This window comes from Mytilus trossulus, chromosome 12, assembly GCF_036588685.1.
Source record: "Mytilus trossulus isolate FHL-02 chromosome 12, PNRI_Mtr1.1.1.hap1, whole genome shotgun sequence".
Taxonomy (NCBI): domain Eukaryota; kingdom Metazoa; phylum Mollusca; class Bivalvia; order Mytilida; family Mytilidae; genus Mytilus; species Mytilus trossulus.
In genome coordinates, this window is record NC_086384.1 from 14,755,420 (window position 1) to 14,771,180 (window position 15,761).

Consider the following 15,761-nt stretch of genomic DNA (forward strand, 5'->3'; position numbering starts at 1 on the left):
TACAAAAATCTAATAATTAATTTAAGTTCACACGAGTCATGTGCATATGATGTCTTAAATGCACTTACTATCAAATGGGATACAACAGGTATTTGTATTAGAATAAAAAAAGAAGGAAAAAATCTTTAAAAAACAACGTTGAAAAATTGTCGAACGGAATGGATTTTTTCTTTAAAATCGTCAGTAAATCATGGAGTATATACATGATCTATAATTGTTGCTTTTCTAGTATTAAATATTTTAGAATTTTAAAAACAAAAACGCGTTTTATTTTAAATGTTGCGTTTTAAGTAAGAAAATTGAAAGCGAAACATATATCAGTAATTGATCAAAATAGGGAGCAATGTTTTGAAATTAAACCAATAATAACCATTTCCCTGAGGTAATATAGTAGTACTCACTGAATTTATGATTAAACAATTTGAGAAAGGTATGAGTTATTTCCTGTACCAGGTCAGGAAAATTGCAGTTGCTTTCTCATAGTTTGTGTCTATGTGTGTTGCATTGTCTTTTGGTTTTATTCTTACACTTACTCTTATAGTTGATGTGTTTCCCTCGGATTTCGTTTGACTCGTATTTGTTTTCTTCAATCGATTTATGACTTCCTAATCGCGGTTTACACTGGTGACCTTATGTATGCGAGTACTGAAGTGTTAACTATAGCTACTGAGCTGATGATGAGATTTAGGACAAACAATACAGCCGTAGTCGTGACGACCCAGGTCAAGCAAAATATTAACATATGTATTTACGTTTAACGAATAAATATACCTTTTGAACCGAATTACTGTTCCAAATTTTACTCGATGGTTGTATTTAATGGGTTTTTTTTATGGAAAATTGCATATTTAAATTAACTTTTTATCTGATTATTGCGAATATGTCATGTATATGTTTATTTGTTTCACCTGAGTTATTTTATTCCAGCAAGCGATCTTTTGTGTTACTGTTTTTGTTTTCAGAGAACTTTTTGGAAGGGTGATAATCCTGTCAGCAGTTTATGTAAGACGTGTAATATATAGCTTTTTATAGTTGACTTTGCGTTATAAACTTTGCTCATTGTTGGAGGCCGTCCGGTTACCTATAGTTGTTAAATTCTGTGTCATTTGTTCTCTTTTGGAGAGTTGTCACATTGGCAATCATGTATGAGTAAGGACAAATATTAAAAAAAAGAAGATGTGTTATGAGTGTCAATGAGACAACTTTACATCCAAGTCACAATGTATAGAAAATAAGTACACATACACACATTATGAATCATTCTGAGGGAGAATCATTTGATTAAGAATAAAAATGTCATTCGTTGTTAACCTTTACTTTATACACATTACCAACAACAACAAATAATTAATTATGGTCTCATTAAAAAAAATATAGTATAACACACAATATCATAAATAGTCATGAGAGCCATAGGAACACATGTTTATGACATAGATAACATATATCAACATATCTAGCATAAAACATCATGTTATATTAGAAACCTTTTAATATTTTATTTGTAATCAGACGATTACAAATCAAAATATTATATACAGGCATTACGAGTATAAAATACACGTTTACTTTAAAAGTACTTCATGGCAGATTGTTGCTGTGAAATAGTAAATTGTATCGTCATTACACATAAATTAGATTTGTTCCTAACTACACACAACATTAAATAAACTGTTCGCAAATTTTAATAGTCTGCATATTCTAACAACACATATTTTCATCTACAATTACATCTTAAAATAATTTTAAGTGTCCCCTAGGTCCTAAATTTTATATAGTTACTTGATCCTGTACACTATACACTATTGTTCGCAAGCCTTCGTCAAATTTACCCTTATCAAACAGTAACTGTTCCAGTTCAGTATTAAATCCACGCGGAATTGCTATCCTAGAACAGAAAGAACAACACGATGAAAGTGAAGGCCGTTTCTTCTCAGCAATATATCCCGCATAGCCAAGCACTGGAAAGATAGAAAACAAATAAAGAGTAAATACACCCCTTATAGGTATATGTTTTCAAAACTAAGGTGATCTTTAATCATCATTGAAAGCAACTGAATAAAGTAAAAACTCGTTAACCCATCTTAATATACGAATCCATGTAAAGCACCAAGGAGATGCCCACGATATTAAAAGTGTATCCTGTTGCTCATAAATTACCCGCTGTGAACTTTTGTATAAGATTAAATAACTTTATATTCGATTCCTTCTTTATTACTTTTGATGGTTTAACTTATAATATATTATGATATATGTATCCAATATATGGTCGTTTGTTTAAAAATATTTTTAAATAATTCACAAAGAGGCAAAAAGTATTTGTAGAAAGACGTAGACATGTGGATCATATAAACGATATTTACCAGACGGAAGTTGAAAACTACCTGCCTTAGGTAGCATGCCATTAATTCTGTTGTAATCTGGATCTTTGAAATGGATTATATATTCCGGATCTGGCATTCCAGAAAATACACACAATGTTATTTTCATATATTTCATTGCTGAAGAAAAAGGATATGATCTGAATTATTTTTGCAAATAAAAGAGTATATCCTAATGTAGTTGCAAATATATAAAATATTTGTAAGATTGTAACATATATGTAGAACAATTTAAAATCAACAGCAATATGATACCACATAAAGTCGGAAAATCTTATTTTTAATATAATTAGATATTCTACGAATAATATATCAGCTTAAGTATTCGGTATTCGAATTGTAGTTCATAAATTCAAGAGCAATGGCACTCTCTTTGAAACATAATGTTGGAGTTGTTTCCTGACAATGGTCTGAGCCGTACGGTGACCTATAATTGTTAAAGTTTGTGTCATTTTGGTCTTTTGGATAGTTGTCTCATTGGCAATCATACCACATCTTCTTTTTTATATTGAAGTGAAATTGCATTTGTTATCATTTTTTTTCAAATTCTAATTTTAACACATTACAATAATCTGTCTTACACTAAATACTATTTTACAATGTGCTAAATACAACATTAGTCTAAGTGTCAATGTATATTAGTTATCCTTTATCCACGGAGAATATTTAATACAATATATATTAATGAAACATTACATATTTTAATAATATGAATAAAAGTAATTATCAAGTAAATCCGTATATTGTATAAATCTGAATTTTTGTAGTTATCAATGATTCTGATAACGAAAAAAATATGAATTTAGAAAGAATCGGTAATTAATTTTATGCGTTTCAGCACAAATACCAATAATAAATTAAAAAAAAAAGAATGTAAAAGTAGTATATAAACTTGTAGATATGATAGATGTGAACGAACCTAAAGTAATGACATATTCATCTTTGAAATGTTCCTTTCATCAATGTTATACACCACTACTAATGTATCATCATATTTACTATATCTTTTGACAAAACACAACTGCTAAAATGTTTGAAGAATATACAAAAACTTGACTATATCTTCATTTATATATTCATTTACTAAGTAATTTCATATATATAAATATAATAAAAATAACATTAATATCGATAACATCTAAAAATACATTTGTACTACATACCCAGTACAGTTCAATATGCTGAAGGCAGGTTAACAATGTAAGTCTCAAAATGTAAAATATCTATTTTTCTAGATTTCTTCGACAGTTATCTTTCGTAGAATATAAACTTCAACTAGACTCGGACTTCTCTTAAACTGAATTTTAATGTGCGTATTGTTGTGTGATTGTTTTTTCTACATTAGCTACAAGTATAGGAGGAGGGTTGACATCTCAAAAACATGTTAAACCCCGCCGCTTTTGGCGCTTGTCCCAATTCAGGAGCATCTGGCCTTTGTTAGTTTTGTATGATTTTTAATCTAGGTTTCTTGGGTTTAATTCGGAATAAGTATGACGTCCATTATCACTGAACTAGTATACATATTTATTTAGGGGGCATCTGAAGGACGCCTCCGGGTGTAGGAGTTTATTGCTGCATTGATGACCCATTGGTGGGCTTCGGCTATTGTCTGCTCTATGGTCGTGTTGTTGTCTCATTGACACATTCCCCATTTCCATTCTCAATTTTATTAAATGCTATCATATTGAAGATAGTCTCACGAACAAAGGCATAATTAGTGAAATGTTGATTGGGATAATGCATTCATTTGACGTTTAGTAGGAGATATTTGTATGTATATTTTATTAAAAATGTTAATTTGACAAAAAAGAGAGGCAGAATATTACAAAGGCACAATCAAACTCATCATTTAGAGTACCAAGTTCGTCTTAAAAATGAAAAACGAAGTGCGCAAATGCGTAGTATTGTGAATAATCCGTGATAGTTAGATTTAATTAATGTGTTTTGGTTAATGAAAGTTGTCAATATTGGGATGTTCGACTTCTCTATAATATGGAAGTCAATGTTTTGTATATTCCATTACAAATAGATTCAAAATATCAATTGGGAAAATTACAGATCATCCAACTATACTGGTATCTGAGGAATATTTCTTCAAATTGTCAGATACAGTTTGAACGGCATCCGGAACACTCCAAACTACGCCTTTGAGTACAACGAAGTATGCGACAAAACTCGTGAAAGGGTATCTTTCCAATTAAAAGGACCTTACAAATACATTTTTTCTAGGTTCACTTCAACCATTTTTTTAATTTGTTTTAGACAAAGTATGAAGGCTAACAGTTTTTCAATTCCATTTTTTTAATAAGCTTTGAGAGATGTTTTCGGCTATCCAAATATGATAATGATTGACTATCCCTTCTGTATTGTTCGCCCCTCGGTTTGTTTTCGTTATTGTTGGAACTCTTTCTATGCTTATACTTTACATCATTGCGCTCTAAATGTGTCTTATGTGGAGAAGTATCTATATACCCTTTAACGCCTTAGATCGCTCCCGGTGATTTGTGGATTTCGTGTCACTCAGTGTTTGATCTTCAATGTTATCGTTTTATATACATACTGTTTTATCATTTGATCGTTTAATTTTTTTTTTTGCCATTTCATTGGCGATATTGTCAGTGATTTTGTTTGTCCAACGAATGAACTTAAATGTCCTTTAGTACATTTTTTCTATACAATTGTTTTCACAAGTTCGTCATAAGAACGCATCAGCAGTCCGATGTTGGATTTAAAAATCATACTCGTAAACTATTTCAATCCATCAATCATATTTTGCCTCTAAATTTGTTTAAAAGCCAGCTTGAAGCACAATGATAACAGAGGGGTGAAATATACCAGAGGCAAAGTCAAACTCATAGAACGAAAACAAACTGACAATGCTATGGCTACAAATGAAAAAGACAAACAGACAAATAATAGTACACATGTCACAAAATAGAAAACTAAAGACTAAGCAACACGAACCCCACTAAACACTGCAGAGTGATCTCAGGTGCTCCGGAATGGTAAGCCGATCCTGCTCCTCATGTGGCACCCGTCGTGTGGCCCATGTTATTACTTTGTGATTATGTTGCTCATGATAACTACAGTCATGAAAATGACGACCGTTAAGATAATTATAGAAACGTTTGACCGAAGTCACATCAATTTTAAAAATCATTAATACTTATTTGCTACGTATGTATTAGCAAAACATAATCCCTCCCAAACATCGAAATGGAAAAGAAGCCGTTTGATTAAAGTTTCAAAATTTCTTAATATGACTGTTTGAATAAGTGTTGATTTACATGGTGGGATATGAACGCATTGCAGGAAACTTTTTAATCAATCCAATTTCTTTTTTTTTAATTATGATTATAAACGTGGTAATATATTCAATTCCCTAGTAAAAAAGGTATCAAATTAGAATATCTGTTATGATATTATTTGAAGAAATGTATACCTTAAGCCATCCTATGCTAAAAAAAATGCAAAAACATTTGAATTATAATAATCTATTTAATAAAGTAAGTCAAGACTCCTATATAACGAAAGAAAAATAGTAAATAAATGCTGAATAAAAATATAATAATAACATAAATGGAAGTAACAGTGAATAACAGCAGGTCAACAAATTATTTCACTTTCGAAAAATAGAAAACTATAAATTTCTATATAAAACACTCACTTGGTACGTTAAAACATATTAAGATAAGACGATATCAGACACTATTGCTCACACAATCACTACATATGAACTTCGATGGATAGGATGTCACATGTTTAATCAACCCACAACTCTTCATTGTATATATAGGTAAAAAGTACCCATCACTGTATACTTGAATGAAGAAAAAAAACATTGGAAATTATTTTCAAAACATATCGAAAGATCATGGTTAACCAAAATGTCAACAGTTTATATACTTTGAATCAATGAACATTGAATGTGTCCTATAAACTCTGCGATCATTTCAGATCACGAATTCAGTGCACCAAATACTCGTGTCCTCAATGTGTCACCAAACGGGCCTTTGTTAAACAGCATTTTTTCCAGTTCTGGATTAAATCGACATGGAACTTCTAAGGAAGAATAACACGGTGAAATGTTAGATTTGCCCGTGACCAGGATGTTAATTATATATCCTTGATATCCAAGCACTGAAAAAGAGAGATAATATACAGTTAATAGTACACGGATGAAACAACTCATAAAGAAGAAAGAAAAAAGAAATCTAGCAGTGAAAATTGATACCATGAGTCAGAAGAGCATTCGTTAAAGAACAAAATAAGCTAACAATATTTATGGTTATGGATCTCTATATGTTGTTGTAATTTTGGAAATGAATGAGTCGGACTTTTACCTTTTTTTGCATTGGTATTAGTTTGGGTTTCAAGTTGGAAGAAAAAAAAACTATAAACTACATACATTTGGTTAAATAACACTTTATGGACTATTGAAGTCTAAATATTAAAATGTTTTACCCAGTATCGAAGATAAAGCAAAAAGGAGCCCGAACATTTGACAAATATTCCAAACCTCACCTAAGTACATCCTTAAAATACCAGGCTAATAATAAATAACGCCACTTTGCGATTCGTTTTCATAAGATTCAGCAATGACACTCAAATCGTAAAAAATGTCAACGCAAATTCAAGTAGAAGTAGTAAGACGTTGATGAACATTACATTTGAGCATTAAAAAAGGTTATAGTTTTGTCTCTTTGACAAATTCCCCTTTTCCATTCTTAATTTTATACTAAATTCAGCAATCGTTACCTATGATAGACACATCTTGCTCAGCGTTTGAAATATTTTCATATTAACTGTAAATCAGCAGAAAATGAACAGATAATGAACATACCACTGGTATTTCATGTAAGCACAAATGTGTTTACTTCTTTGTTGATAATAAACTCACTATCTGAAAGTACAACTACACAAATGTGCCTACTTTTTGTTCAATAATACTGTCGATTCATTTATTCTAGCGGGTACCAATTTTCGTGAATTGAGAAAAACTTGCATATTCGTAAAGATTTAAATTCGTGATTTTGGAATAGTTTGTATACATTCCTTTCAAAAATTTGTAATTCCTTGAACATTAAAATCAGTGGTTTCCCTGTTAATATGGAATCCACGAAAATTAGTATCCATGGCAACGAATATTAATGAATCCACAGTACATTCAATAGAAAAACGTACACCTACAGAGCTTGCATGTTATAATTCAGAGCATATTGAAAAAAAACACGCATAATCCACAATTTTTCTGCTAAGGCAAAACGCCTGTACCAAGTCTGGAGTATGAAAGTTGTTCTACATTCATCATTTGACATGTTTGGGCTTTTGATTTTTCCATTTGATCATGGACTTTTACTTTTTGAATTTTTTACGGAGTTACGTATTTTTGTGATTTACCTTTTAAACATACTACAACGTCAATGTATATGTTTTTTACATATATTTCTCCGTATTTTTGATTTTCGTTTTGAACAAACTACAATGAGAGTTCATATATTTTCCTGCATAGATTTCTCCGTATTTTTGTGATTTTACTTTTGACCATACTACAATGGCAGTACATATATTTTTCTACATAGATATCTTCGTAAGAGGGGAGAAAGATACAAAAGGTACATTCAAACCCATTAGTCGAAAACAAACTGACAACGCTATGGTTAAAAATAACTTACCTGACGGAAGTTGTAAACTCCCCGGCTTTGGTAATGCTGCTTTAATTGTTTCGAAATCTGGATCATTGCGTTCAATCTTATATTCAGGATTTCGCCTTCCAGAAAACACGCATAATGTTACATTCATATTTCTAAAACAATTACATGATTTTATATGGTCTGAAATAATCGTTCGGCGGTTTGTTTTGCTAGATGCTTTCGTTTTTTCTTTCTCGAATATTACCCAATATTGTTTATCGTGTTTATTTAACTGACAAATTTAAAATATAAAAGTGGCATCTTCTAGATTTAGGAAATAAACTTTAAACCATTCAGTTGATGCAGATCCATGTTTTACAATTATTGTTTCAGAAAGACCTGATATAGACGACACATGACAACTATGATGCTGTAGTATTTTAGAGATTGAAACAGTTAATCAAATGCGTATGAAAATAGATGATTCACAATTTAAATAATTGGGAAAATGTATGACTTATTCTTTTCATTTGAACTTGAATAAAGCCTGTACAATTCATTTTGTAAAATGATATTTATTAAATGCCTGTGGAAATATAAACAAAGCTGAATATATTAATGTAGCTTTAACAAAAAGCACAAACGTACGAATCGGGCAGTAATGTTTAACTGATCATGTTGAGAATGTATCATGTATATTGATGTTTTTTAACCTTTGAAATGCTCCCTTCGTTTACTGATTGCACCACTATTTGTCATATATTATAAACTATTTTAATATTCTTACATTTTAGTATTGTGCATCTAGTTAGAGAAACACAAACTCTTGAATAGTATGAAATAATAAACAAAAGTCCACAAAATCCACATTAATAACATTCATACTTTATCAATGTAAGAATTGAAAGGGAAATTAATATCGACAAAATCTAATAATATCTTACCTCGGTTTCACCTCATGGAAAGTAAACAATGATCGTCTCAAAGTGTATAACTGTATTTATAGATTTTCTGTATTATGCTTGGTTGCGGAACTATCATATGAACTATTCTAGCTAACTTTTAAACTCAAATATATATATATAAAAAAAGAAGATGTGGTATGATTGCCAATGAGACAACTGTCCACCAGAGACCAACATGACACAGACATTAACAACTATAGGTCACCGTACGGCTTTCAACTATGAGCAAAGCCCATATACCGCATATTCAGCTACAAAAGGCCCCGATAAGACAATGTAAAACGATTCAAACGAGAAAACTAACGGCCTTATTTTTATATTAAAAAAAATGAACGAAAAACAAATATGTAACACTTAAAGAAACAACAACCACTGAACTACTGGCCCCTGACTCGGGACAGTCACATACATAAAAAATGTGGCGGGGTTAAACATGTAAGCGGGATCCCAACCCTCCCCTAACCTGGGACAGTGGTATTACAGTACAACATAAGAACGAACTATAAAAATCAGTTAAAAAGGCTTAACTCAGCAGATGAACAAAAATGGACGTGGCCGGGTACTTGTAGATCCCGACACAAAAAGACACAATAAACAGATCTGAGAGTTCTCGTATATGCCGACTTTTCTATTTTGTTGACAATCTGTTGTAGAAAACTGCTGATCAATTAAACGACAGCAACTAAAATCACTGCCCAATAGGAGCAAGTGCACTGTATTAAAATTCAAAGTAAAGCTATAACACATGTGAAGAAAGGACTCATGGATGAAGTTTGTCATGTTAAGTTGTCAATAGATACCGTACCGCGCGTTCAACATGTTCAATTAGAAAACTTAAAATCAAGAATGAGCAGGAAAAATGTAATTTATAGATGAAAATTGAAAACAGCCTTTTAACCATGTGCAGGTTAACCACAAAGTGGTACAAAAAATAAAGGTAAAGGAAAAAAGTTTTAATAAAGATTTGTTTTTATAAATTATATATACTATATGTCTCTATGTAAGTGTCTCTTTGATTGCTGATCGAATTCCGATCTTGCATCTTGATCACCATACACTAATTTCCTTAAGTCTTCATCAAATTCACCCTTGTTAAACAGTAAGTTTTCAAGATCTTGATTATATCCACGCGGAACTTCAATCATAGAAGAGCGTTCCTTTATTTTCGTTTTACCACTGGGCATGAAAAAAATCATGTAACCTTGATATCCAAGTGCTGAAAAAGATATCGATGCGACTAGTAGATTATATTCATAAAATATAACATGTAAACTGAAATATCTAGGATTTCGTTACCATACAAAAAAAGTTCACGTTTACTACTATTAAATCAATTCATCGATTGATTTGGTTACAAAGTAAGCTGTACATACTGGTTTTAAAACACGAACAATGAGATAGAACCAATGTATTCACTTTTGTTTATGATAAATCGAAAAATATTTATTTAAGTATTGCTTAAGTAACATTTACGAAAAACATGGTCCTATACAATGTCGATATCATTTAACGTCATGCGTTTCACAGACAGTAATGACGTCTTTCCGATAAATCTTTTGGATGTGTACTGATTGATACTTAAGGCTGGGTTCTCTCACTGCAAGTATAGTCATGGATCGGACCTTTTTTTGTTGTTTTTTTTCCATTTTTTTGTTTTTGTTTGGTTCACTCGAACTTGAATCAAGCCATTTGAACTTTTTTAAGACTGGTCTTATGTAACTCTGTTGCACCACTCTCCTTGGTTTAAGGATTTGTTTAGCTCTCAATGTCATTTTGTGTATGTATCAGTCAGATGTATGTTATTCAGCGGTTAACGTTGGTTACAGTTAGTCTTATTTGTTTTTTCGATTATTGTTTTGTTATAAATCAGGTCATTTTCTTTTTCGTTTTATTGAATTCGATGACTTTTATGAGCCATTCAAGTCTCTTATTAAAAGTGGGGGATATTGGACAAAATAGTCTACCCTATATATTAAGAAAACCACTCAAGAAAAAACATCCGAAAAAAAATTCGTAAACATAAAATTTAAATACTAAAGTTGAAAGTTTTTATATGCAATGTTTTATGGATTAATTTGTCTTTTCGTAGTCTATAAATTTGAGCCATTGTGTAGTAAGTTTATCTCGAATTTTGCGAATGTCCAATTGGTCATTTTTCCTCACGTTTTACTTAAATAAATGTCATGTTAACAAAAAATTACCAGAATGTAGATGGACACTTCCTTCCTCTGGTAACATGGATTTGATTCTATTGTAATCAGGATCTTTACTTTCAATATTATATTCAGGATTTGGCATTCCAGAAAACACATGCAACAATACTTTCATATACTCCATTTCTAAAAAAAGATAGAAATGATCTGAATTATTCGTTTGTGTATTCGAGAGTTATTATTTGTAATTTGCTATAATTGTGCAACATAAAATGTATAAAATTAAAAAAGTTTCATTCGTAATTCTGCTGACGAAGCCAATTGTATATTGATCGAGTTTTCTCGGAAATGCTTGAAGCTAACTATTAAAAAAAAGATATATCCAAAAGTGTGCATGATAATAATATCAATTCTCTCCTCTAATACTCTATATAATGCAAAACAGACATTTACAGATATACGAGATAATTCTAACTTTCCAATTGTCAACTTCCCATTTCTCATATTATATTGCGTTTACAAATATGCATTAATACGTTACGCTAATACATATAAAAAAGAAGATGTGGTATGATTGCGAATTAGACAACTGTCCACAAGAGACAAAAATGACACAAACATTAACAATGAGCAAAGCCAATACCGCATACTCAGCTATAAACGGCCCCGATGAGACAATGTAAAACAATTCAAACGAGAAAACTAACGGCCTTATTTATATATAAAAAATGAACGAAAAAACAAATATGTATAACACATAAACAAACGACAACCACTGAATTACAGGCTTCTGACTTGGGACAGGCACATACTTAAATAATGTGGCGGGGTTAAACATGTTAGCGGGATCCCAACTCTCCCCCTAACCTGGAACAATGGTATAACAGTACAACATAAGAATGAACTATACAAATCAATTGAAAAAGGCTCAACTCATCAGATGGACAAAAATACAAGTGAACGTGGCTGGGTACTTGTACTTCCCGATAAAAAAAGACACTAGAAACAGATCTGAGAGTACTCGCAGTCATCTGACTGCTAGTTCAAAGCCACTAACAACTAACATCAAATCATACATCTAAGACTAAACTATGAATCCATGGATTTAGAGTAAAGACGTCAAGGTTCAAACGGTCCCATTACATTAACTTCATTCAAAAGCTCTTATTACACAAAAAAAACTTAATTATTAGGAAGAACCATGTTCTGCTCATACGAACAAAAAGATTGTCTTATAAATGCGTAAATAAAACAAAAACTCATGTGGGATGATGAATTGCGCGGATCATTATTAGGAGAAATTATTAGTGCTGAAAGAGAAATTTCAAAATGTTTGCGTTCACCATGATGATTGATATGGTGTGTCTGTCTACACTAAGTAGCGCAATGTTTTCGATCTTTATATACCAGGATAGTCTTCTTATTTAGAAGATCACCAATTGTGCTGTTTCATAGAGTTAAGATTCGAATTGCTTATGATCCATTAAATTGTAGCAGAAAATGATTACTCTAGCCTGTCGAGGCTACTTAATTTGTTTCTCTTGCAGTTTTTTTTCTTTGCAATTACTCTTAGCGAATTACTTGTTAAAACAAATATACACAAGTTCGTATAAAAGCAACATAACTTCAAACTTCATTTACTTGGATAAAAATGACTTAAAATAATTATAGATGAATAAGTAAAAATCTCAATACTTGTTATCTTAACCTAATATTTCTAAAATTCTGCCTGCTACTACTGTTTTGTATTTAAAATACATCGGCTTATATATAAAAAAAAAAAAAACAGTATTTAAAAAAGGTTGATATGAGTTCTTCGTAATAAAGATTAAAATTGATAGGTAAACACTGTCAATGTCTGAATAGGTTTTCCATCAGTATATTATTTCAAAACACTTCATGAATTTACAAAATATCAAATGGAGTATAATGTTAACATCTTCTAATAATATTTTTTTAACTCAATTTCGTCTTCTTCTTTGAGTTATGATTGGTTGATGGATTATTATTGGTTTTGTTTTTGTTCAAAAATATACTTTGTATGGAAATATATCATTTAAATATAGTTCATAAAAATATTCTTAAATCTTTGAAATGCTCCTTCTATGTGTTATGTTTATGTGTATAAAACGATATAAAATAACACATGATATATTTATAATTTTAAACGATGTAATTTTAGGTCAGTCAGACGCCTGCTTTAGAATACATATCATCTTGATAATCATAATCTGTACCCTGATAAAAAAAAATTCATTGATGTCTACATTAATGATGAAAGTGTACTAAATACTTACTTCTATTTCTGCCTCTGGTTTAAAGTAAACAAAGGTCATCTCAAAGTGTAAATGTGCGTAATTTCAGTTTGTATTACAGTTGTCTTTCGTAGAATGTCAATAAAAACATAATCTTACTGCCTTGAATATATTCAGACAGCATTGTAAATGATGGTTAACTAATGAGTTTTACATATATGTCAGATGAGGATTATTTTGCTAAACCTTGTAAACCTCATATGGAACGCACACATGTATGTCTAGAGCGATTTTCTCACATACTGATCATATTGTTGAAATATTTTGACAGACAGTTTTATTTTGTTGTAAATATGTCCGTGTGATTAATTCAAAAATACGATTAGTAATTGACCTCTCATATGTCTTCTCGATAAGATTGAATTCACGATCCGGTACCAGAGCGTTCACGATCCATTCGCAATTCTTGACCACTGTAAGGTATTCTTTCACGATCAGTTCTCTCGATAAACAGAATGACACCCGTGAAATATCGCCCATGAACTATTGAGGAGTTTTAAACTTATACAACTTTGATAGTACTGGGTTGCGTTCAATATCATAGCGGCTCCGTAGTGCTACGTAAATTTATGACTATTGGACGTGTAGCTAGCCTAGCTGCTACGTAGAAATTGATAATAGCTAGGCTAGTTACCCGTTTAGTGGACAAAAATCTACGTAGCACTACATAGCCGACACTATATTGAACGTGACCCTGGCATTATTAGCAACGTCATAACTCGCGTCATCATGTCTTATGAGATGTAATTAGCGACGTCACAATGTGTGAGGAGTAGTTATCAAGCTTGCTTTTGTTTAGCGTAAAACTGTCTTAGAGCTGTCTTAGGGCTAAGACAAGTTCAGGAGGTTTAAAAGCCAGTAGTATAACGATTAACAAATAACCAGGTTTTCTTTGTATATATACATTAAAGCCAACGCTCTACATGTATACATTATGTGTTAATAAAAAATGCAACTGATTTACACCACAACTGTTGAATAGACCTTTGTGTTCATATGTATATATATCTAATCTCATTCTAGTCCGTTCAACTGACAGAATCGGTTGACATTTCATGAAATTCTTATCAAGTATCCTCATGGACTAGTCTTTATACTTATATCTGTTAGCTAATTAGGGGTCATTTGCATTCAAAGCTGAGTTAAAGTGGTTTTTTTTTTTGCAAAAAAGAACTCAATTTACCAATAGTTACCGTTTTCGTTATATTTTGCGATGTCAAAATGAAATAAATATAAAGGACAGTATATACATATTGTCCTAAAATGGTTCATGTACAAATTTATATTATGTTCTACACAATACATTTTAACAGGAAAGACTGCCATTGGAGTACATCCCCACTATTTTTTTTTAATATATTCTCATCCACTAAAGTCATTCAAGTACTGAGGGAACATTTGATGTAAGGTTTGTCCACATTTTGGGTTTGTCCACATTTTGGAATACATACTATTGAGTCTGTTCCCCAATGTCTCCAATTTGGAATATTGCAATACATAAAATTTAGAATGGAAACTGGGAATACATGTGTATGTCAAAGAAACAACAACCCAATCAAAGAGCAGACAACACCCGAAGGACATCAATTGGTTTTTAATGGAGTAAGAAACTCCCAGCTGACCCCTGAGAAAAGATGTACAGATGTACCGATTAAATTCAATAGTCTGTTCTAAGATTCATGAGATACACTTCAATATTCATTATTCATTGAAAAAGTCGAATCATCTTTTAGAAGTGTTGTTCCAATGGAAATGAAACATGCACCCCTCACCCTCTTTATAAGTTAAAAAGGCTACATTTTTTCCTTTTCTTAAAACCGCAAATTCTTTTAGGGGGTGGAGGGATGTTCCAAACCTGTTTCTTAGTGGAATTGTGAATCTTCTTGAGATTTTTTTTCTTTTATTGGTGGGGGGAGGGAGGTCCCAACTTGTTGTTTATAAGTTGTTAATCACGTTTTGAAAACGTCTGGCTAAAAAATGAAAGAAAACAAACAAACAAACAATAGAAAACATGACACAACATAAAGATAAATAAAGAATAAGCAACACGAACCCCACCAGAAAAAAGGGGTGATCGCAGATGCTCCGGAAGGGTTTAATATGTCTGGACTATTTTTTCCTCATTTTTGAAGGCTGTATAGTAGCCTATATGTACTTCGTAATTTGAACCTCTGTGGATAGTTGTCTCGTTGGCAATCATACCACATATACTGATTTTTATATGGATTGCAGACCTGCACAAAGATGTTCAAAGTTGAATAAACTGCAAACAGCCTACTACAATGATGAGTATAATTAGTATACATGTTGATTT

The 15,761-nt window shown here is 31.5% G+C and overlaps 1 protein-coding gene and 1 long non-coding RNA gene across 2 annotated transcripts; both read right to left on the reverse strand.

Annotated features, from left to right (window-relative positions):
* Positions 1 to 310: 310 nt before the first annotated feature.
* Positions 311 to 8,972, reverse strand: LOC134692899 (uncharacterized). Its single transcript, XR_010102287.1, has 3 exons — positions 8,959 to 8,972; positions 2,364 to 2,501; positions 311 to 1,961 (listed from the first exon to the last, which is right to left on the reverse strand). It is a non-coding gene; the product is annotated as an uncharacterized LOC134692899 (long non-coding RNA).
* A 939-nt stretch (positions 8,973 to 9,911) lies between these two features.
* LOC134692898 (uncharacterized) lies at positions 9,912 to 13,523 on the reverse strand. The gene is made up of 3 exons (XM_063553524.1): positions 13,430 to 13,523; positions 11,181 to 11,318; positions 9,912 to 10,195 (listed from the first exon to the last, which is right to left on the reverse strand). The coding sequence occupies exons 2-3, from the start codon at positions 11,314 to 11,316 to the stop codon at positions 9,966 to 9,968; spliced, it is 366 nt and encodes a 121-aa protein (XP_063409594.1). The 5' UTR covers positions 11,317 to 11,318; positions 13,430 to 13,523; the 3' UTR covers positions 9,912 to 9,965.
* Between the last annotated feature and the right edge of the window lie 2,238 nt (positions 13,524 to 15,761).

Bases quoted from the DNA above. Each gene is read 5' to 3' on its own strand.
- LOC134692898 (XM_063553524.1), bottom strand. From the start codon at position 11,316: ATGGAGTATATGAAAGTATTGTTGCATGTGTTTTCTGGAATGCCAAAT. The intron at 10,196-11,180 runs GTAATTTTTTGT...TATCTTTTTCAG, and splicing joins AAGTGTCCATCTACATTCTG to CACTTGGATATCAAGGTTAC.